Below are 23558 nucleotides of genomic sequence, written 5' to 3'. Positions count from 1 at the left end.
CAAGCGGTAGTACCGCTCCACAGCGGTAGTACCGCCCGTGACTCCACAGCAGTAGTACCGCTGGGGTGCCTGGCACCACCGCCTCGTCCTCAGCCTCTTTGAAGAGATTCTCTCTCTCTTCAGTGTCCCAGCGGTAGTACCGCACTACCAGCGGTAGTACGGCCGAAGGGTCACAAGCGGCAGTTCCGCTCCACAGCGGTAGTACCGCCCGTGACCCCGCTGCCGTAGTACCGCTGGGCTGTCTGGCTCCTACCGCCTCGACTCGAGGGGTCTTTTTCTCGTGTCGAGTTTTGCGGCACTAGTTGCGGTTGTAGAGGCGGTAGTACCGCCCCTACCACCGCGGTAGTACCGCGTTGGGTCCTATTCCCTACTAGTCTCCTCGGCGCGGCAGTGCCGCTGGCTGGTGCGGCAGTACCGCTGACCTAGCGGTAGTACCATCCTGTGCGGGGCTGGTTGGTGAGGGGCAACGGTTGGTTCGTTGCCCCCATTATATAAGGGGGTCCCCTTCTTCCCTTTGACCTACCTCTTCCCCCTCAAGCTCCATTTATTGCTCAAGCTCCATTAAATGATCCAAGCTCCATTTTCGCCCGATCTATCTCTCTAGCCAATCAAATTTGTTGATTTGCTCGGGAGTGGTTGAGAAGGCCCCGATCTACACTTCCACCAAGGGATTTTCGATTCCCCCACTCATCCCTAGCGGATCTTATTACTCTTGGGTGTTTGAGCACCCTAGACGGTTGAGGTCACCACGGAGCTATAGTCCATTGTGGTGAAGTTTCGTGGTTTTGTTGGGAGCCTACGATTAAGTTGTGGAGATTGCCCCAACCTTGTTTGTAAAGGTTCGGTTGCCGCCTTCAAGGGCACCAATAGTGGAATCACGGCATCTCGCATTGTGTGAGGGCGTGAGGAGAATACGGTGGCCCTAGTGGCTTCTTGGGGAGCATTGTGCCTCCACACCGCTCTAACGGAGACGTACTTCCCCTCAAAAGGAAGGAACTTCGGTAACACATCCTCGTCTTCACCGGATCCACTCTTGGTTATCTCTTACCTTTACTTGTGCAAACTCTTTAGTGTTACTTCTCTTGCTTGCTTGTATGCTTGTTGTTATTGCATCATATAGGTTGCTCACCTAGTTGCACATCTAGACAACCTACTTTGATGCAAAGTTTAATTTGGTAAAGAAAAGTAAAAATTGGTGGTTGCCTATTCACCCCCCCTCTAGTCAACCATATCGATCCTTTCACATGTGTTGAACAAAGAAATAAGCAATAAGAAAACCGACAAAGAAACAAAGAAAAACAAGGAAAGCTAACCTAAAAAATCAAGAAAGAAGCAAAGAAAAAAGTGATGAAAAAACAAGAAAAAGAAAGGAAGGCCGTTAAACTCGAGAAAAGAAACAAAGAAATCCAAAAGAAATTGTAGAAGAAGAAATAAAGAAAAACAATTAAAAGTTAAAAATGAAAAAAGAAACAAAGAAAACGGTGAAAGAAGTCAAGGAAACGAAGAAAACCATGAAGAAACAAAGAAAAAACAAAAGAAAACCCACAGAAAACCAGAACAAAAACCAGTACAACGATCATTCTGAGTGACTGAGGAAAAGAAGCGAGCAACCAATGGGCCAGCCCAGAAAATAAGCGCGAGGGAGTTTTTTCAAGCGAGCAGAGCGTATATCTTGATATACCTCTCACGGTGATGGATGCCCTTTTTCTTGACCCTAGTGAATTATCTTTTGTGTTTAGAAATCATCCATGCAACGTCCCAAATATTCACCCATGTGTTTACATTTTAATACTATTGTTGCTTTCTTTAAAGTTACTTGTGTTTGGCAGCTGTCGGGCATTTTTGCTGTTGTGATACTGCTTTGCCACGTACTCCACTCCATTCACCGTATTGTCATTGCTACTAATAATTCTTTCAAACAAGCATTGTTTCAAGTGTGGTTGAATTGACAACTCAACTGCTAACCGCTAAATAATTTAAATACTCTTTGGCTTCTATTGTGTTGAATTACTAAATTTTGGTTATGATACTTCTTTTAAAGACTTTTGCGACACAGAATCATCAACTATACATTATTACGTCAATAACAAGTGAGCCACTCATGTTTTGTTGGAATCCTAAAATGCATAGTTTTTGTATTTATTGATGAAATGATTGTGAAACTACTTTAAATGGGCTATTTCTTTATATTTGTACCAAATGTAGTCTTTAAAAGAAATACTCGTACTTATAGGACGGTGAGCATTTCCAAAATCTGGAGTTTCCCTTGCAGTCTCGAGCAATATGTAAGAAGGCAAAATGCATTGTAACCCATATCGAGCGTAACATACTGGACCAAAATTCCCTTTTGTGTGCCACATCAAAGCATCTTAAGTCAAATCAATATAGTGCATTACTCACTAGGTTCTTCAGATTAAAGCTCCACGCTACATCAAGCAAGCGAAAAAGGTCGAACCTAATAATTCAGAGCGTGGAGGTCAAACAAGATGCGTAAGTTGCTCGTCCTCTCTTAATTCTATGGATCTTTTGTTGTCATCAAGATCTTCACACATGATAAATCACCACCGGGATAAGAAAACCATCATGCAGAAATTTGATTCCACGTGATAATGAGAATTTAAGTTGATATTTATCTTGCCGGGGGTAATGTAAAAATTAGACATACTTTGTAAAGAAAAAAATACATGCTTAATGGATAAAAAATATATTGAAAGTTCATGCTTTTGCATGTCTAGGGCACATCTGGATGTGCCTTAGTTATTGTGCATCTCAATGACTCAATCAAACATAAAAAGGAGAAAAAAAAAAGAAAATACCCGCATGATTCTCCACCTAAAATCAACGACCTAGGACCTAGATGTTCAATATCAGGGCACATCTAAATGTGCTTTAGCAAAATCATAAAAGATATCTCAACAGAAAAATCACATTAAAATGTGTAGTAGAGTATAAAAAAGTTTGTCACAGATATTAAAAAGTTAGTGCACAGATTGATTCTTGCTCCCCCACAAATGTTCTTGGGTAAGAGGCCTCCGAGCCACAAGGCCCAGCAAGATCTGTGACTAACTTTTGCTCCCCCACAAATGAGCTTGGGTGATAGGCTAACGCGACAAAGCCCAGCAATAGGGTTGCTAGAGCTGTCCTTTTATTTCGGTGTATGCGAACTAAATAGGGCGAGGTGGGACTAAAGTTGTGTTTGCCAACAAATTCAAGGTACTAACGGGCTAAACAAACAACTGCTTCTCCAAACTCAAAGCCCAAACAAAAAACCTCGAAGTCGGTAGCCCATCGCGGAGTGACGGCCCAAACGGCCAGACGCGGTCAAAAGGGAGAGGCAAACGAGACGAGAAGGCTTCCTCCCAAAGCCTTCCAAGCCAGACACGCGGCCGCCGCAGCCGAGATGGCCGCCGGAGATGCCACCCACGCGCCCCCGGCCGCGGAGGCGCAGTCTCTGGTGGAGTCGTTCTGCGCCGTCACCTCGGCGACCCCCGACGAGGCGGCCTTCTTCCTCGAGGGGCCACAACTGGGCCCTCGAGGCCGCCGTTCGCTCCTTCTACGACAACACGGAGGTCGACGCCGATGGCCCCGATCCGGCACCCCAGCCCCCACCACCGGTTCCAGCCGCTGTCGATGGCGCGGACTCCGAGGACGAGGACTACGTGGGCGGCGGCGACAAGGATGAGGACGACGAGGACTACGTGGGCGGCGGCGACGAGGACGACGACGAGGATGCCGCCCTCGCCGCTGCGTCTGCGGCGGCAGATGAGCGGAGGAGGAGGCCCGCGAAGAGGCAGAAGAGGAGCCACCAAGCGCGGGGCGGGAGCGGGGGTGCGAGTGGGAGGGGGACTGTGAGGACGCTCTCCGATCTCGGAGGTGGCAAGGGGCGCGCGGGGTCGGACGAAGGCGAGGACTCGGACGACGACGAGTGGGCGCCACCCCCTGAGTTGTACACCGGCGGCGAGAGGAGGTCAGTGCTACCTGCATCCCAGGATTTTGCGATGCTTGCTTCATTTCTAGCTAGATCGCAGAGGCAACCCATTTCTAGGGTTTTAGGTTGCGTTGTTTTTCGCCTAATTTTGTGATCCAGGGGGGTCGCTGCGAATTGAGGGGCCGCTGGATTTGTGGTGAGAGGGAGCTAACTAAACGTGCTAAAATTGCTGGGTGCTTTCACGTTTACTCATTATTAGTATCCATACTCTTGTGAATTTCTGGATAGCGTTCGGTTCTGCTAACATTATTTTGCCGAATGCCTGGGGCCCTAGGTCTTGTATAGATACAATATTGAAATCTGTGTGAGCGCCAAATCGTTGGGATGGCATGAGAGTTAAATGTTGTTCTTCTAGACCATCTTATCTGTTCCTTAGTAGCCACAAATTGCTGATCTATGTTTGCAATCTTGCAATACTTATGCAGTGTCCCTGCATAGAGTACGGGTTTGTGTATATTGATATGGCATTACTGGTTTCAGTTTGTCAAGGTAGCGTTTCTCTAGACTTGTGATTTGTGTTCGAAGTTCAATGACTGGCGACAAAGCTCTTTAAAATTTTGCTGTATCTTCACAGCATACCAATAAGTTTAAATCCTTAGTTAGTATTGTGTGTGGATCAATTTAGTCGGTAGAGTTATCCAGCATTTGGGTATTTTAGTTGTGAGCAACTTACGTTTTACAATTGCTGGTGTGACTTTGTGGTACAGCTGTAGTCCTTAAATTTACCTGTCTGTTCTTATTATAGAAGTGCTATAGTAATCTTAGTTAGCACCATGGACAAAAAGTAAGTTCTCAAGTTCTTGGATATCTGATATAACTTGCTAGGCTACTTTCCAGTACTGTGAACTGGTTCTCCGTAATATGATATGTTCATAAAGTTGTGATAGTACGAAGTTTGTGTAATTAAGAAGGAAATCATAAGATGGGAGTTAGAAACGATTGCCCTGTTTTATTATTATTATTATTATTATTATTATTATTATTATTATTATCAGAGATGAATCTCTGGATATTGTTATGGGGTCAGCTAGTTGGCAAGGATGTGAGAATATGCGTGAGCTCTAGTAATTGGTAAACTTGTTGGTTACCTAGTTATTTTGTTTCTTATTGTTGAGTTGCCATGTTCAACTAGATTTGGGTTATTTCTGATGGGTTTTGGTTAGGCATAATCCCTATGGCCATAATTGAAGTGTTTTATCATATGTTAGCAAAGGCATATGGAATGAAAAAACAACATGGGCTTGGACTTATTCGTGGTGATTATTCATCAGCCAATTTATAGAATCTAGTGGAACCAGGTTGATTCCAGGCTAGTTAATTCTGGTAATTAGATGGAAACTTAAAATTGATTCCATGATTAGAAAAACACCTTCGATTTCACATGTTCTTTTGTACAGTATTCATAAATATATCTTCTGCAACAAACTATTCTTCGACTACTTGGAGGCCACTTCTCAGCAGGCATGGATCGTGGTTTTCCCTGCTCTTTTGTGGTGATTAGTATGTACTCCCTCCGTTTTTATTTAGTCTGCATATTAGCTTTGGTCAAAGTCAAGCTTTGTAAGTTTTGACTAAGTTTATAAACAAAAATATTAATATATACAATAAAAATCAATACCACTAGATTCATTATTGAATGTACTTTCACATCATATAGATTTGTTATGGTAAATGTTTATATATTTTTCTATAAACTTGGTCAAACTTTGCAAAGTTTGACTTCGGTCAAACCTAATATGCAGACTAAATAAAAACAGAGGGAGTATTACATTCTAGGCTTTATCCCAAACCTACAGAAAACTTAGGCAAGAACACATCCAGGACCCTTAAAAATCTAGGAACCACCCAAAAGAACTGTCTCAAACTAAGAATTAAATATTTATTTTTATATCTTCTGCCATGATGTTATGGAAAATGTGATTACATGGAGAACATATTTAAATTAGCCTGACTTGGTCACTTCTTGGAATAGCTTGCCACTTCCTCGTCCTTGAACTTACCAGGAAGTTAGTCCTGACTGATTGGCCTTGGGTGTCATACATATTTAGATATCATTGTATCAGTGATAACATGATTTGTAAGGATCATAGGTAGATCCATAGATGATGCAGTGAAGGCTCTTATAAATTGTATGCTGTGCAGCCTTTCTACTTCTATATTTTTAATAGGCTTCTAACTTTCATATTACTTTGTTCAGCGGAATGGTTGTTAGAGATCGATCCAAACGCAAAAATGTTGCGGATGAGGTTTTTAAGCAAGCTAAGAGGAAGGGAGCTAAGCAAGGCCCAGCTCGCCGGCAATCTTCTAGTTCAAGGAGCTTTCCTGGGGCTAGCAGACTTCTAACAGGTGAAACTGTACAGCCTGACGCACCACAGCCACCAGAGGAAATTGTTCACAACATCTACTTCTGGAGCGATGGGTTCACAGTAGACGACGGTCCACTCAGAAGTTTCAACGACCCAGAGCATGCATCCTTTTTAGAGGTAAAAAGAACTCTGATGTGTGCAACTGAGTGTATATGCACTACTGGTTGTTATATATGTCTCGTGAATTGATATATGCTTTTTGCTATTCCTTTTACTTTTATAATGCTTTATGTTCACCCTTCTGTTTACAACATGGAGTGATAGTTCTGTCTTGAACCTTTTGCCGTTGCATGCTGATGATTATGTGTGCAATATAGCATAATAATGGTTAATCTTTACTCATAAGGATCTGAGTTGGCAGTGGTCCATTCACAGCTTAAAAGTTAATAGGAATCACCACAGGTGTCAACCATTTTATGGAGGATGTACATATGCTTGATTTGACTAATGTATGTTTTTAGATTATGTTTATTAATTTTGTACAAATTCATGGATTATATGGCACAAGTTTTTAAACAACCGACAATATATAGCCAAAAATATATATCTGTACCAGCGCATGAGCATTTAGCTAATTGAAATAATGTCTGAGTGACCTTTTTCCATGTTGTTAGACGTAATGTTTTTGAGCTGGTACTCCCTCCAGTGTACATATAGAAATTTTAGGACAGATTACGGAGTGAAGTTAAAAAATGTTTAGGAAGTGCAAGCCACCATCTCTCTTCTCTTTAATTACCCCACCCCCAATGAGCCAAGTGCATGCAGAAAATGAGGAGACCATGTGGTGAATGTTATAGGTCTTGATTACCGCGTGATGATAGAGAAACATTTTTTTCACTTTAAAGTGCATTGGAAAGATAGAAGTACACTCTTTTGTGGACAAATTTTGAATGAAAAATGTACACTTATTCGTGGACGGAGGGAGTATTCAAGAAACTAACTCAGCTTTGCTTCAGTGATGGTGTCTCACGGCTCCTCTTATTTCTGCAATGGTCCCAGTTAATACATATAAGCTAGAGTTATGGATGTGTTAGTGGTTAGGCAATTTTTTTGCCATTAGTTACACATATTTTCTGTCCAATAACTTGTTTCGTAGCAAGTTATCATTGTATTGCAGTAGCTTGCCGAGTAAAATAATTCTGCATATCAAGGCATCCTGATTTCTTGATGAAGTACGCAAAGGGAAAAAAAACAGGTAGCTTTATCAGCTATATTTTGTTCGAACTCCTTTGTTGTTGCTTATCCCCTGATTGAATCTGTTGGTCTTACTCGTAACACTTTCTGTTCGGCTATATTATAAAGTGTGTGGAACATGCATTTCTTCTTTTATTCTGTCACATGTTGCTTGTTATATCTGTTTGTGCTGAATTGAATGCAAGTAATCCACTTATCTATCTTTTGATTTTTCTGTTTCTCTAGAGCATCATGAAGTCTGAATGCCCAACTGAGCTTGCGCCGGCTGATGGGAGGTCTAAGGTGAACGTAAATCTTATCCGTAAAGAAGAAAAATGTCCTGTAAGTATCATGTAATTTCTGTGCGCTCCATATGTTTCTTAAATGGTTGCCGGCGCAATAATCATCGATACCTGAACACAGGAGTCACTCAAGCGCCCGGCCCCGTTTCAAGGAGGGGGGAGAATTCTCGCGGCACCTTCTGAAAACTCTGCTCCTTCGGATATCACCCCCGCGGCTGCTGCTTCTAGCACTGCGACCACCACCGTGCCCAAGACTATCACAGTGGATGATTCTCTGCCGTCAACCTCTCTCCAGATCAGGTTTGTAGACGGCAGCCGTGTGGTTGCGCGCTTCAACACAAGCCACACGATCAGCGACGTGCGGGCATTCATCAACACAACAAGGCCAGGAGAAACAAGCGACTACACCCTGCAGGTCGGGTTCCCCCCTAAGCCGCTCGACGACGCGACCAAGACCATTGAGGAAGCCGGCGTTGCCAACTCGGTGATCATCCAGAGAGTCTAATCTCAACAGGTTGTTGACCCCACGTCATCGAACACACCATCCATCCGTCCCAATCGTGCACATTTCCTTGCCCTTTTGTCCGTCCCTGAGCTCTCTTGGATTTTAGCCTTTGAGCCTTCCATGGCCGCACTTCACTAGCCGCCCCTCGGGTATTAAGATTTGTAAAAATCGGCGAGATCTGGGTACCCGTCCGTCTTATTCATCCTGCTATAGCGTAAGTATACTTGGCTTGCACTTGTGCTTCCTGCCCGGTCTGCATCACGTTTCGTCTGTTGGCAGTCCTTTTGTTCGTGTCTAACGTCCCCTTTGGTACGGGCGTGGGACAGGGAAGGGTAGCTGCAACGGATGCCCATTATTCATGTTTTGTTGTTTTCATCGAACCGATGTCCTGACGCGGTGACGCCGATGGCAATTTGCGAGCAACCGGGGTGAGTTGTTAGCAGGCAGCGTCTCTTTCTGACCCAGGGTTTCAAGAAAAATCCCGGCCTCTGAACACGGTATAACAAGGTACCAGTTCGTAACATTTTCCTGTCACGGCGACCTCACTTTTCTGTGCAAGTGTTGGCCTATGCTGGCAACGCTGGCTCATCATTTCTTGTTCGGGAACAACATTCCTGCGTTGAGAAGTCGGAGGCAAAGAATTGCTTTTCACTTCTATCTCCTATCTGAACTGAGCCAATCGAGTGATGAGAAAGGTCTACACCTAATTATCTGACCCGGTGGAGTCATCACATCACTGGATTCAGGGTCCAACCCGGCCATGATTATTGGCCTGTTGCATCGGCCGCTCTGTAACCGACGGCACGGCGCATCAGGGGGGCTCGCCGACAAAACGGACGCGCGATTTCCAGCTGTAAATCCGCGCTATTGATCCGCCCAGTCGGCGGGACGCGACACGGCGGAGCGCGACGCGGCCGCGCCGTGCCGGTGGGCGCGGGGGTCGCATGCATGGCCATTGGCCGCGAGATCAGATCCGGCTTAATAAAAAGATCCGGCTTAATAAAGTCACTTTGCTTGCTCTGGTTAATTATTGGAGAGGCTGGTTCGTTCGACCGACCGACCGATCGGCTTGACTAGTCCTTAGCCTAGTTATAGTCACGGGAGGGTGCCTCCATGCTCACAGGTCTGAATTACTGGTGATCAGTGAACCTCCTAGCACGTTCCTGTTTGGAAGCTTCTCCTGTCTGTCAATCTGATTCCGATTAGCACGACTTTTGGAGGGCAAGTTGCCCAAGGACTGTTGTTACACACGCAGACACACTGACACAGTTAACCGGCCGGGTCCAACAGTTCTTTTCTCTGTCCCTGTCAACTTTTGCTCTGCCTTTTTAGGAGACTGTTGTTCTGCTCAGTGCTCACAACATTATTCAGTTTGGTAGCACGTCACGGGTTCTTGGATGGACGCGATCCAGTGTGTTTGACTATGGGTCTCTCGAATGTTAACAACTAATAAGATGCCTACCACGGGAGGACACACTGAAAGGACCCTCTCATCACTTGTGTCTGCACTCTCGATGATAATCTCGTCGGTGTAAAGTGTTTTCTCTGCTTCTTTTTTTCTCCATGTATGTTCGACATGCCATGACAACCAATTTCTTTTTTTCCCTTTCCATAACACACAAAAGTTTCGCTTGTCGTTTTCTTTCAAGACTTGGGAGAAGAGTTATTTACAGAATTGTTGAAAACACCCAATTCTCATGTCTCCACATTTCTGTGTTTTTGGAAGAGGTCTTTTGTAATCCTTTGAATCAAAGAGGCCTTTTGCTGCTTACTAATTCTTCGTCCGTCCGGGTTTATTATAGCGTCCTGCATATAACTAATCAGTTTCCTGCAATGTTCATGGATGCGTCTGGTCATTGTCCGCGCCATCTCAAATTTTTGATTCCATAACCAGGACCTCATTTAGCAAACCCCAATCCCATACAACCACATGCATCCTACTACATCTACGATCATCCATGACTACTACATTAATACATGTCATTGGAGTATCAAAACTTGGCATGACCTACATACATAATAAGCTATGGACAAAGATCATCCAGGGCCATTACATCAATACATTGCCATCAGACTATCAAAAATTGACATGATCGACATACATAATAACCTATGGACAAATATCATCCACAACTGCCCTTGCCATTGCCCGCGCCCTTGACGTCTTTGTTGCGGAAGTATTGCTCGAACACGCAAAATAGATTAAGCCGGAGTTGACAAACCTGCCACTGTCCTCCTCCTCCTCTTTGGGGGCCAGTCCGGCCATGGCACGTCTTGAACTCAAGACCTCTTGTCTATGATACCATATTGAATTCATGCTCCAACCATTTAATCTAAAAGTCCGAACTGATGAAGAGATGCGAGCAATATATTTCAACAAACATAACCATTGCATCAGGTGAACATGTCTAGGGATGCAAATTTGTAACCGTACCCTCAGACCCATGTTAGTTCAACGAAATGAAATTTTAGTTCTAAAGAGTGTCAGAAAAGACATACCCCTCCACCTCTTGCCCACACGACTAAAGTTTTTTGCCTCCTGCCAGTGCTGCTACTGCCCGGAGACATCTCCGGTGGCCTTAGGTGTTGGAGATATGCCCTAGAGGCAATAATGTACGATGATATTTTCTATATGTTTATGAATAAAGATAGTCTTTGAACGTTATCAATACTGTGTATCAACAAGTATGTGACTTATTTGTGGGACTATGCATTATATGATGACTGTCCTAAAAGGTTCCTAGTCGAAAGGGCTGCGTGGACCCGTAGCCGAATAGACTAGCATATGACACGATGGATTGCTCGGTCTCACTAGCCATGGAGCATTGGATGCTAGCTGGATAATATGGACTCGGAAGGATCTGGTCGGATATGACATAGTCGGATCCGAGTCCAGATAAGGTCCGAGTCAGGCAAACCCGACTATGAGACGCAACAATAGATCGTCTGTGAGTCTCTAATAGAACATACGTTCTATGTCCCTAAAACCCGAGCTGACGCATGCACTCGAGATGATGACAGACCTTCTTTGGGCCGACCAAACGCTACTCCGTAATTGGGTAGTTATAATGGTAGGTTTCGGGCTAGTCCAGACCCATGCGGTGAGACATGGTCGAGCAAGATGAGATTTGCCCCTCCGATTAGGAGAGATATACTCTGGGACCCTCGTGTGATCTGACCAAGGTAAGGATGGCCATGCGACAAGGATTATGAGATAATCCGGTTGGTGGTCGTCATTAGTGGAGTGAGAAAGAGGCCGGGCTAGCACAAGGATGACAGACTCGCCTTAAGCCAGGCAACATATATTGTGTGGCAAAGGGAATAGAAGTGTGATGTACAAGTTTGCCTAACCAGCTTCATCGGACACTTGGAGTTGGCACGCTTTGCCAGAGGCCGCTACCGACTAGCCGAGCTGGGTGTGATCTGACTCACGACCAAGTGAACGAGAACCTAAGGGGTCACACGCTTAAGGGAAGGAATCTGCGAGATTGGATCCAAGGACACTGGTTGGATGTGATTCGAGCTGGACTTGGATCATGACCGAGTAAATTTTGGGCTTTAGGATTCGTGCGAGGCCCAAGAGTAGAGCCTACGACGGATGCCTATATATAGTAGAGGTGCGGCACACGTATTCAGTTGATCGCTTCGGCGCCATCATTAGGGCTTTGTATGTGTTGCAACTAGCCACCTCCACTCGCCGCTGGCTGTGTGATCGAACCTAGCAGTTCGCCACATGATGTTCCTCCTACACGCACGAATACCATTAGAGGCGGTGCACCTGCATCGCTCCGACGAAGCTGTTCATGGGATCCGGTGACTGGCTGTTCGAGGAAGATCGATGAGGAGGAGACGACTCCGGAGACGCGCTGTCTCAACTCTTTCTGCTCCACGGCACTGCGCGTCTTGCACTAACGATTCATGATCTACTTCCATAACATGTTCCTGGTTGATCTGTAGGTAAGGAAAATTTTATATTGCAGTCGATGCACTTAGCGTAACCCAACATTAGGGTCATGAAAGCACGGTGGACCTCAGCCCTTGCCCGCGAGAGAGTTCTTGCTCCGTTTTTAGGTGTTCCTTTAAGGTCTATTAGGTTTTGTCTCATGCCCAGGAAGGCGAGGCGATGACGGCTATCTGAAGATGAAATAAGGTCATGCACTCCTGCCCTTCTATCCCCCGCCCGATAGTGCGTCTAGCTCATCGAAGGGCACGTGTCTCCGACAGATCTCATGGGATTCAATTGGCGTTGGTCTTCCGTGGATCTTCATGGATACAATCTTCGTTCGTTTTAATTCACGTGTCTTCAGATTGCATCCTTCTAATCTATGATTCTTTTCATCAGTGGGATTGATGTTCTGCTACGTTGGTCATTTGGGGTCTTAGCACGATGACTTATTGACCGGCTACTACAACAAGTTTTGTCCGGCTCCGATGAGGGAGGATCAGGCAATGACGGCAGCGCGCCTTCGGCTTGCTCAAGAGTTTGTAGTCGTTGCTAGATGGTCTATGGACCTGTATTTTTTTTTTCCGATGTTCCTTGTACTACCATGACAAATGATTAATTTTTCTCAAAAAAAAAACCCCAAAGAGGCTTTGTACACTTTTCCATTTGCCCTGAAATATGTCACCCGCACCTCGTCCTCTCTAGCCGTTAGATGGGCCGAATTTTGATTTAAAGTTTGTGGCATAATAGATGTGCCTTGTGTGTAAACTCTAAACCCATGATCATTTTTTTATCGGTGCGCCAGCTCGCCTTCCCCTCCAACAGCTCGTTGTCGTCCCCCACATTTACGAAGCCGCCCAAAAGCACGCCGCGGCGGTACCCCACACCGCGGACAACCGCAGCGAGACAAGGACCCGGGAACCCAGAGACAGGAAGCGGATGGGGGAGAGGGACCAATCCTTGCCGACGCCACACTGCATCCCCTCCCGCGCCCACTGCCTCGAGCAAGCATGGCATCGTGCACTCCTTTCTATATTAACTAGCCCCGGATAGATAGATAAGAGCGAGGCATGTGCCGTCGGGAATGGTGATCACCGCGGCCAGGTCGTGTCAGCCGAGAAGATAGCCGCGACGAGGGTTTTCCTACCGGAGGGAGGGCCAAGGATGGCGGCGCTGGCCGCCGCCGCCGCTTTTGCCGGCCTCCTCCTCGCCCTTGTTCCCGTGGTCGGGGCCGATACCGACGCCGCCGGCGGTAATGCCACCCCCTGTCTTGGTTTCTTGGTAGGCATTCGTTGTGTGTCTGATGTTTGGTGTGCTCTGGGTTCTTGCAGTTGCGGCTCTTGGGGACCTCTACACCTCCTGGAACAGCCCGGCTCAGCTCGTCGGCTGGTCGGCGGCCGGCGGCGGCGACCCCTGCGGCGCAGCCTGGATGGGCGTCTCCTGCTCGGGCTCCGCCATCACCTCAATGTAAGGGTCTCCCTCTTGTCCTAAATCGTTTACTGATGAAGAATTAAAGAGGGCAAAGGTAGCTGCATTCTGGTTGCATGAAAGGTTTGGCATGGCAGCGTCTTGCAGGGAAAATTCTGTCAGCATTTGCATCCTTTGCAGGCATTTTGGACACCGGAAAAGTGTACGAACATTTACCATATGCGCTGGCCAGAAAAATCTCTGTTTATTTCTGGGACAAAAAGTTCTCCTTTTTCGTTCTTCTGCATGCATGCTGTGGAAAACAGAGATTTATGCAACCCTGCTCTGAAACTGACTACGTAGTTTTGTTTGGCTAAGCTTTTGGTACCAAGCTTTGGAGAAACCTCTATGTATTTGTGCTTTTCAATTTAAAGTTGCTCTAGACTATCAAGATGTTACTGACAGAAGATTCTGCATATTTGTGCCAATTTTACTTTCCCCTTCATTCTGCTTTTATCTGATTTTACCGTTGTTGTCATACGAATTTCTCTGAAACAAAGTTAATCAACACTGATACACCCTGCTTCCACCCCTATTTTGCAGCAACCTTTCTGGTATGGGATTGAATGGCACTCTTGGCTACCTACTGTCCAGTCTAGTGGCACTGACAACGATGTATGAGCTAACATCAGTAGTACAAATCTTCATTGCTCTATGTTTTCCTTAAAGTTCATATTATTTTCATTTCTGTACTTGCAGGGACTTGAGTAACAACAGCTTGCATGATGTAATTCCGTATCAGCTGCCACCAAATCTTATCCATCTGTAATGCTTCTCACCTTGCCCATCTTCATTACCATTTGCAAGTAATTTGTTCTTGCTGTTTTACTCATAGCGATGATGCAGGAATTTGGCGAGAAATAATTTTTCTGGCAACATCCCATACTCTATATCCAACATCTTATCACTTGGCTACCTGTAAGTTGCTTACTACCGCAAATATGCAATTAAATTTGTGGCATTTTTTATGTGACATAGTCTAACTACAAATAACATCTGCATGCAGCAATGTCAGTCACAACTCTCTGTTCCAGGAAATCGGCGAACTATTTGGGGGCCTCAATTCGCTTTCTGTATTGTAAGGCCTACTGAGAATATATTTTTCTTTGTCCTTTTTAGAGTACATCATTCACTAAATAAGGAAAGGGGTGCCCAAACCGAAGCTATGAGCTATATCATTCTCTTTCTTCGTCTTTTTTTGCATGCCAAAGATGAATTTAATTATCCAGTTTTACCTGTGAAATGTGTGATGAAATGATGATCATCGGCACTAAGGCGGGTCACTGCATAACTGTTAGCAGTGCATATGCATTTTCCCTGTTACATGACTTCATCTTAAGCTTTTTAAAATCCTTTCAGGGATTTATCTTTCAACAACTTGTCAGGGAATCTTCCAGTTTCTTTTGTCTCTTTGTCAAATCTTTCTAGCCTGTAAGTACTAAATAGTCTTAAACTCGATCTTCTCACTTTTGTGTTTCAGTTTCATGGTTGTTCCATAATTCTTTACTTTCATCCCATTGTGCAGCTATATGCAAAATAATCAACTATCGGGCACAGTCAGTGTCCTCAGCAACCTAAGCCTTACTACACTGTAAGTGACTTCCCATTTGCCAACATGACTGCTAATATACCTTGCCTGCTTTTTCATCTGATGTGTTCGATAATTGCGCCTTTAAACAGAAATATAGCAAACAACAACTTCAGTGGCTTGATACCCGGGGAACTCAGCTCGATTCCAGACTTGAGGTAGGCACTATAACATATTTCATTGCTATTTTACTACACAAATCATAATTTTTAGATACTGATGGGTCAGTGCAATTGCAACCATAGCGCTGGAGGGAATTCATTTATCAATATGCCTGCATCTCCACCACGGATTATCATGCCACCGTCTCAGAGTCCGGTTGCTCAGCCAGATCGTCCTCAAGTACCGACAACTTTTCCAAATGGCCCTGAGGATGATATCCCTATCGAAGAAGGTGACAAGAAGCAAGGCCGGCAAACAGGTCTGCTTGTAGGGTTGGCTGTTGGGTCAGTGGCTGCTGCTTCATGTATACTTTTCGCGCTGGTGTTCTGCCTTCACAGTGTCCATAAAAGAAAGGATGGTGGTACCAGTGAACCGAAAGACTTTGTAGGTGCTCTTGCAGTAAACATAGACAGAGGTATGCTCCTATTTCTTCGCGCATGATAGTTTCTCGTTACCATTTGAAGTAAACATAGGGATTTGTAGGTTCCCTTGCAGTAGGATTAGACCTGTTTGAGGTAAAGTGAATCAGATTTTGTTGTTTTTTCTGTTTTCAAGATGTAAAAAAAAGGGTAAAAATTACTAGATTCTGTCTGGTTGGTAATTCAAATCCTTACAACCATCTCGTTTCTTTTTGTGTGTGCGTAGATTCTAACACCAACATCCATCAAGACTCTCCTGTCGCAGCTTCAGTGCTCCCGCGGCCTATTGGCACTCCTGAGAGGGCGTATGGTGTAAATAGTTCTCCAGCAAAGAAGATAAAAGTTCCCGGTGCGGCAACTTCTTATACTGTTGCTTCGCTCCAAGTTGCTACAAACAGCTTCTGTCAAGATACCCTACTCGGTGAGGGTTCACTTGGTCGTGTTTACAGAGCTGATTTCCCCAATGGAAAGGTAAAATTACTTATAGTCAACAGTTACTTTTAGTGCTTTTACAAGCATAGCATTGTTTACATGTTCAGGCCTTTTTATTTTGGCTTCATCATACACTAGAATTGAACTGTGTGCGCGGCCACAGGTGCTTGCGGTGAAGAAGATAGACAGTGCTTCCCTTTCCTTGTATGAAGAGGATCATTTTCTTGAGGTTGTATCAAACATTTCTCGGCTTAGGCATCCGAACATCGTGTCGCTTACGGGCTATTGCGCTGATCATGGCCAAAGGCTTCTTGTATATGAGCACATCGGAAACGGAACACTACATGAAAGGTTGCACTTCTCTGATGAGGCGAACAAGAGCCTTTCTTGGAACACCCGTGTGAGGATAGCGCTAGGCACCGCTCGAGCTTTGGAGTATGTTGTCTGAACTATCTACTGAATCTAGTGCCTTTCATTCTGCACTTTTCTGGTGAAGCGAACTTACAACAGTGTACTGCTAACCTTTGTTCAGGTACCTGCATGAGGTGTGCTTGCCCTCTGTTGTACATAGAAACCTCAAGTCATCAAATATCCTGCTTGATGAAGAGTGCAGCCCACATCTGTCTGACTCTGGGCTTGCCGCCTTCTCACCAAATCCTGAGAGAGAGGTAAGTAACATAGTAGCAACATACTGCCAACGGTGTTTTTTTCAACAGTTTCATATTTTTTTTCATTGTTAGTTGGACTAAATCAGGCATCATTTTGTTATGTTTTGCCAGGTTTCAACCGAGGTGCTTGGCTCACTTGGATACAGTGCCCCAGAATTTGCCATGTCAGGAACACATACCGTAAAGAGTGACGTGTACAGTTTTGGAGTAGTGATGTTAGAGCTACTTACGGGCCGTAAGCCGCTAGACAGGTACCATTTCTGACCTGCAAAAGCTATTGCTGTAAATTTGAACCAAAAATTACATTTTGTTCTCTTGTTGATATTTGAACCATTGTGTTGTGCAGATCCAGGGAGAGGTCAGAGCAGTCCCTTGTCGGGTGGGCAACCCCGCAGCTTCACGACATCGATGCGCTTGCCAAGATGGTTGACCCAGCAATGGAAGGGATGTACCCTGCAAAATCTCTGTCCCGTTTCGCCGACATAATCGCGTTGTCTGTCCAGGTACATCATTTTCTTTTCTCTCATGCTGCATATGGCCATCAACATCTGTCCAGCTTGCAGCTAAAATATGAACAGCATTCAGTAGCAATCTGATCATTCACCCCTGTCAATCTCAAAGTAGAAAAGTAGTGGCTATGTTGATATATGAACTGAATTATTCTCTTCAGAGAGGTAGAGTAGGATCCTAAATTTTCTGTCTGCCCTTCTGTAGCCGGAACCGGAGTTCCGTCCACCGATCTCCGAGGTCGTCCAGCAACTTGTGCGTCTGATGCAGAGGGCTAGCATGTTAAGGCGGCAATCGGGAGACGACCTAGGGTCTTCGTACCGTGCCCCGGAGCGCGAAGGAGGCGCGTGGGACGCAGTCTGAGGCCAAACCTCCTGTCACCTACAAACCAGAGCTGTATCAGAACATAGTATCATTTTGTGAGTATTAGTATGTGTTCGGTTTTTACTCCATTTTTTGTCTGGTATTTCAGGAGCTTCAGCTTATCTGTTTGTACCAAATACACTGGGAATTTTGTGAACGGCTTGTATAGATATAGGATTCTGTTGTGGTGATCAGTTGTAGATAAAAAAGGAAAGGAAAGTAAAGGGAGAGAAAAGGATTTGTGACAAGTTGAATGCGCACGCCTCTGTCAGACGGCGACTTGCGTGTGCCTTGCCAGTGTGGGAAGCCTCACTGATTGGCGGCGAAGCACACGTCGCTAGCTTGTCACGTCCTAACATATATCTTCTTTCAAACTAATTGCGTGCCATGTCAAACGTCCGAGCACATCATCCTTTTGAGTGCTTGTATATTGGTGATGTTGAAGGCTCTTTTGTTTTCATTCTTTTGTTGGGGCCTTGGGAGGATTTTCGATGTGTCGCTCAACGTTTCAAATCCTGATAACATGGTTTTTAAAACCGCACCGGACATCACGCACTCAAGCATCTTTGACCATAATTTTTTTTTGGATTTTTTTGAATTATTTTACTATTTTTGGTGAATTTACTATTCACTCCCGGGCTCAGATGAGCCCGGGAGCCAAAAGGCCCCGTCCGGCTAAAGTGGTCTTATAATCTCTTAGTTTACTTTGCTTGCTAGAAATCGGGTGTTGTGGGCTCCCCGGATTGTCTTGCGTGCATGTCCCCTCTTAGCAATCGACCAACTCCCTTTTCTCCTGCATTGATCCAATCTGTACGTGCGTGTGTCATGTGTTCACTTCGGCCCTCAGCTAGTCACCGCAGTTTCTCTTGCCTAGCCCATACGTCCATGTGCGTGTCCTCTTCTCGGTTCTTGCATATCTTTTGATACCTTGCAGATCAAGGGGGCCAGGGGGAAAGTGTTGGTTGCATTTGTTGTGTCCGTCAGTTGGTGGTCCTGCTTTGCGCAGCGTTACATACTACCGTTGAGTCTTGAGCTGTAATGCCGCACGATCTACATGATGAAGCTATGTACTTAGGATAGGGTCATGGATCTGTCCAACATACCCTCCCCAAGGACATCTCTACAAAGAATCAGAAGCAGTCGAAGAGAAACCATCATCCACTCGACCGTGAAGATGTACTCATTCGACCACCTTGAAGACACTCGACCACTAGAAGATGAGAAACCTTCCACTCTGCAACGGTCAGGACTTAAACCATAGCTTTATGGGCATTTACTACACTTTACTGCAGACGTTATCAGTAACGCTCCTCCTTTATGAACATTGAACCCTGTGTAACAGAGGGGACCAGGGGTCATGGCGCACTCTATATAAGCCACCCCCCTCCTCTGGGACAAGGGTTCACATTTTCTGTAATTCACACACATATATTCAGTCGACCGCCTCAGGGCTCCGAAACGTAGGGCTGTTACTTCCTCCGAGAAGGTCCTGAACTCGTAAACTCGTGTGTACAACTCCTCCATAGCTAGGATCTTGCCTCTACATTCTTACCCCCCTATTCTACTGTCAGTCTTAGAACCACGACAGTTGGCGCCCACCGTGGGGCAGGTGTCTTAGCGACTTATTGAAGAAGTTGCAATTTTTCCGATCCCCTTCATTATGGTTTCAGGCGGAGGTTTGGTTGAGGGCCGCGAGATCCGTCTCGGCGCTCTTGTGTTTGTCGCCGACGACTCCGCTTGGCTTCAGGAGGCTCCACTCTACGTCGACGCGCTCCTCGCTCGCGGGGCGACGCACTTTCGCGCGTGCGTCCGCGGCGTCCTCCCGCGGCAACCGTCGACCCAATATCAGTCGACTCCGTCAGCTTTCCCCCTCCCTGCGGCTCGCCAGAGCAAACGCTCCGGTCGGTCGAGGCTTCAGCGGTGGGTGAGGCATGCAGTGGCCCGCCAGTCGGCCACCCCTCAAGTCGCGGCGATCGAGCCCGACGAAACTCTCTACGGCCTGTTCGATCTGTCGACTGGCTCCGTAGAGACCGCATCCGAGTGCGACAGCAGCGACCCAACGGCTGAAGTTCTGATGGTCAATGGACCACGCAGCCCTCCTGGCTTCAACCGTGAAGACGGAGGCGACGGGAACGGCGATCCGTCGCGCGTTCACGAGGAGTACCGCCCCGAACCCCTCTCCTCGCAGCAGAGGGAGGAACTTCTCCGCCGGAACATGGATGCATTGCATACTCCTATAGTTGGAGAAACCCCTGAGGCCCAGGCCTTAGAGCAGGCGCGCTTGGCCAACCTGGCTGAGCGCACTCGACTGGAGAACCTCCAACGCGCACTCGACGATCGCGCTCGGCAGCGCGCTCCCGAATCCAGTCAACGCCAGCTTTTTCCTCCTCCGACTCAGGTATACCGAACCCCGATCCAGAATCTGGCTGCTGCTGCCCGGATAGCGGAGTCGATCCAACCCTCCCAGTCAGAAGCTGGTCGAGGTCTGGTGCAGATCCGAGCCTTGCTCTGGGCGGTGGGAGAACAGAATACAGTTGTATCTCAGTCGCGGGATAGGATCCACAGCAGATCCGTGATGGCAGACATAGTTCAGTCGGCCCATAGACCAAGATCGCCTCCGAGGCATGAGGGACGTGGGGATCGACGAGATCAGTACAGAAACCGAGAGTAGTATGATCGTCGAGTCGATCGTGATGATCACCGTCGAGTGCCCACGCCTCCCCAAGGAGCGGGTCGTACGTGCCTCAGCAGCATGAAGACAGACGCCCTCACAGTGTTGGGCGAGGTATTCCAATCGACCCCAGAGAGCCAGGCTTTGATGCGAGATCTATTCTCGTGCAGGGCTTGGTCGACAGAAACAGAGCTCACCGAGAGGGCCATGATAGAGGTCCACAAACCAGCAACAGGGTGCATGTCTCTGGTCCAGAGTGCTTCAGTAGAGCTATCAGAGCTGCGGTGATTCCCCCAACTTCAGGTTGGCGTCTGGAGTTAGTAAGTTCACAGGAGAGTCCAAGCCTGACACTTGGCTTGAAGACTACCGAGTGGCTGTCCAGATTGGTGGCGGCAATGATGAAGTGGCCATGAAACACCTTCCTCTGATGTTGGAGGTCTCAGCTAGAGCATGGCTGAATCAGTTAGCGCCTGGCAGCATCTATACTTGGGAAGATCTCGCCCGAGTGTTTGTTAGAACATTCGAGGGCACTTGCAAACGGCCGACAGGTTTGACAGAGTTACAATGTTGTGTTCAGAAGCCGAATGAAACTTTGAGGGATTATATCCATAGATGGATCACCCTACACCACACGGTAGAAGATGTGTCGGATCATCAGGCAATTTGTGCCTTTAAGGAAGGCGTCAAGTACCGAGAGTTGAATATGAAGTTCGGCTGGACAGGAAATATGACTCTGGCTCGGATGATGGAAATTGCCACCAAGTATGCCAATGGTGAAGAAGAAGAGCGACTCCGGAGCAGCAAGCACAAAGCAGTCGCCCACGAAGCCGGAGGAGGAAACTCCGGTCGGAAACAGAAGCGCAAGGCCGAGCCAGCTGCTCCGGGTGAAGCCTTGGCTGTGGTGCAAGGAAAGTTCAAGGGGAAGCCCAAAGGGCCGTGGAACCCCAAGAAAGTAAAAGATCAAGATGGGAATGACATGTTGGATCTGCCGTGCCATATCCACACCAAAAAAGATGAAGAAGGTAATTTCATTTACCCGAAGCACACCACTCGGCAGTGTCGGCTCCTAATCCAGCAGTTCCGAGAGAAACAGCCCAAGGAAAAGGAGAAAGAAGCAGACAAGGCTGAGGATGAGGAAGAGGATGATGATGGTTATCCCCACGTGAATTCCACTCTGATGATTTTTGCTGACGTTGAGAGCAAAAGTCGATTGAAAGTCATCAACAGGGAAGTGAACATGGTCGCTCCAGTAACACCCAGTTACTTGAAGTGGTCACAGACTGCCATTACATTCGACTAGTCTGACCATCCAGCGCACATAGCCACCCCTGGGAGGCAAGCACTGGTGGTCGACCCGGTGGTCGAAGGCACTCGACTGACAAAGGTCCCGATGGACGGTGGTAGTGGCCTGAACATACTATATGCAGAGACATTGAAGGGAATGAGCATTCCGATGTCCAGACTCAGCGAAAGCCATATGAGTTTCCATGGGGTCATCCAGGAAAGAAGGCTACATCCCTCGGTCAGATTGCACTTGACGTGGTTTTTGGTGATTCCAAAAATTACCGCAAATAAAAGTTGACATTTGAAGTTGTGGATTTCCAGAGTGCTTATCATGCAATTCTAGGCAGGCCAGCTTATGCACGATTTATGGCTCGACCATGCTACGTGTACCTCAAACTGAAGATGCCTGGTCCCAGAGGAGTGATCACTATCTCTGGTAACCGGAAGAAGGCAGAAGAATGCTTTCAGAAGGGCTCAAAGATCGCCGATGCCCAGATGGCCGTGGTAGAATTGCAAGAATACCAGAAAAATGCAGATCCGAGTGACTTGCTGCGAGCCAAGAAGCCAGCCACAGATTCAGCGTTCCAGTCGTCTGGTGAAACGAAGTCGATTCACATTCACCCGACGGATCCCAATGCAGCTCCGACTCACATTTCAACCACACTCGACTCCAAATAGGAAGAAGCGCTCATCCAGTTCCTCCGTGAGAACTGGGACATCTTTGCATGGAAGCCTTCTAACATGCCGGGTGTTCCCAGGGGACTGGCTGAGCATCATTTGCGAGTCAACCCAAAGGTGAAACCAATTAAAGAGCATCTTCGACGGTCCACCATCCAGAAAAGAAAGGCAATCGGTGAAGAGGTGGCTCGGCTTTTGGCAGCTGAGTTTATCCGAGAGATTTATCACTCCGAGTGGTTAGCCAATGTTGTCATGGTCCCAAAGAAAGACGACTCACTTCGCATGTGTATTGATTTCAAGCATATCAACCTGGCCTGCCCGAAAGATCACTTCCGTCTCCCTCGCATCGATCAGATAGTCGACTCGACTGCAGGGTGCGAGCGTTTGTCCTTTTTGGACGCCTACTCCAGGTACCACCAGATCCGTCTGTACGGACCCGACGAGATAAAGACAACTTTCATCACCCCGTTTGGGTGCTTCTGTTATGTTACAATGCCATTCGGTTTGAAGAACACCGGAGCCACATTCATGCGGATGATTCAGAAGTGCCTGCTCACTCAGATCAGTCGGAATGTGGAAGCATACATGGATGACATTGTGGTCAAGTCACGTAAAGGTTCCGACCTAGTGACTGACCTTGCTGAAACCTTTGCCAACCTCAGAAGGTATGATATCAAGCTCAATCCATCAAAGTGCACGTTTGGAATTCCAGGCGGAAAGTTACTCGGTTTTCTTGTTTCCGAACGAGGAATCGATGCTAACCCAGAGAAAGTAGGCGCTATACTCCGAATGAAACGCCCTGTGCGTGTGCATGATGTCCAGAAGCTTACTGGTTGCTTGGCCGCCCTAAGTCGATTCATTTCTCGCCTCGGTGAAAAGGCGCTGCCTCTTTACCGACTGATGAAGAAATCAGACAAGTTCGAGTGGACCCCAGAAGCTGATGCAGCGTTTGTAGAGCTAAAAGCCCTGCTTTCCACCCAGCCGGTGCTTACTGCTCCAATCAGCAAAGAGCCTCTATTGCTTTATATAGCAGCCACTGGAC

General features: G+C 46.6%; 1 protein-coding gene and 1 pseudogene across 1 annotated transcript; both read left to right on the top strand.

Annotated features, from left to right (window-relative positions):
* Nucleotides 1-3345: 3345 nt before the first annotated feature.
* On the top strand, nt 3346-8568 carry LOC125520311 (annotated as a pseudogene).
* Nucleotides 8569-13205: 4637 nt separating this feature from the next.
* Nucleotides 13206-18131, top strand: LOC125521110 (protein STRUBBELIG-RECEPTOR FAMILY 8-like). The gene is made up of 16 exons (XM_048686160.1): nt 13206-13529; nt 13609-13744; nt 14288-14359; nt 14444-14509; nt 14591-14662; nt 14751-14822; nt 15104-15175; nt 15270-15335; nt 15425-15490; nt 15578-15909; nt 16140-16384; nt 16509-16780; nt 16878-17013; nt 17125-17264; nt 17360-17516; nt 17728-18131. Exons 1-16 carry the CDS (start codon nt 13442-13444, stop codon nt 17881-17883), a joined length of 2148 nt encoding a protein of 715 aa, XP_048542117.1. The 5' UTR covers nt 13206-13441; the 3' UTR covers nt 17884-18131.
* The last annotated feature ends 5427 nt before the right edge of the window (nt 18132-23558 follow it).

This window comes from Triticum urartu, chromosome 7, assembly GCF_003073215.2.
Source record: "Triticum urartu cultivar G1812 chromosome 7, Tu2.1, whole genome shotgun sequence".
In the NCBI taxonomy this organism is placed as follows: Eukaryota; Viridiplantae; Streptophyta; class Magnoliopsida; order Poales; family Poaceae; genus Triticum; species Triticum urartu.
The sequence above is the reverse complement of the archived record's forward strand: the minus strand, read 5'-3'. Positions and strand labels throughout refer to the sequence as shown.

Coding starts and splice junctions, on each gene's coding strand:
- LOC125521110 (XM_048686160.1), top strand. CDS start 13,442: ATGGCGGCGCTGGCCGCCGCCGCCGCTTTTGCCGGCCTCCTCCTCGCC. Junction 15,176..15,269: donor TTGTCAAATCTTTCTAGCCT/GTAAGTACTAAA, acceptor CCCATTGTGCAG/CTATATGCAAAATAATCAAC. Junction 15,336..15,424: donor AACCTAAGCCTTACTACACT/GTAAGTGACTTC, acceptor GCCTTTAAACAG/AAATATAGCAAACAACAACT.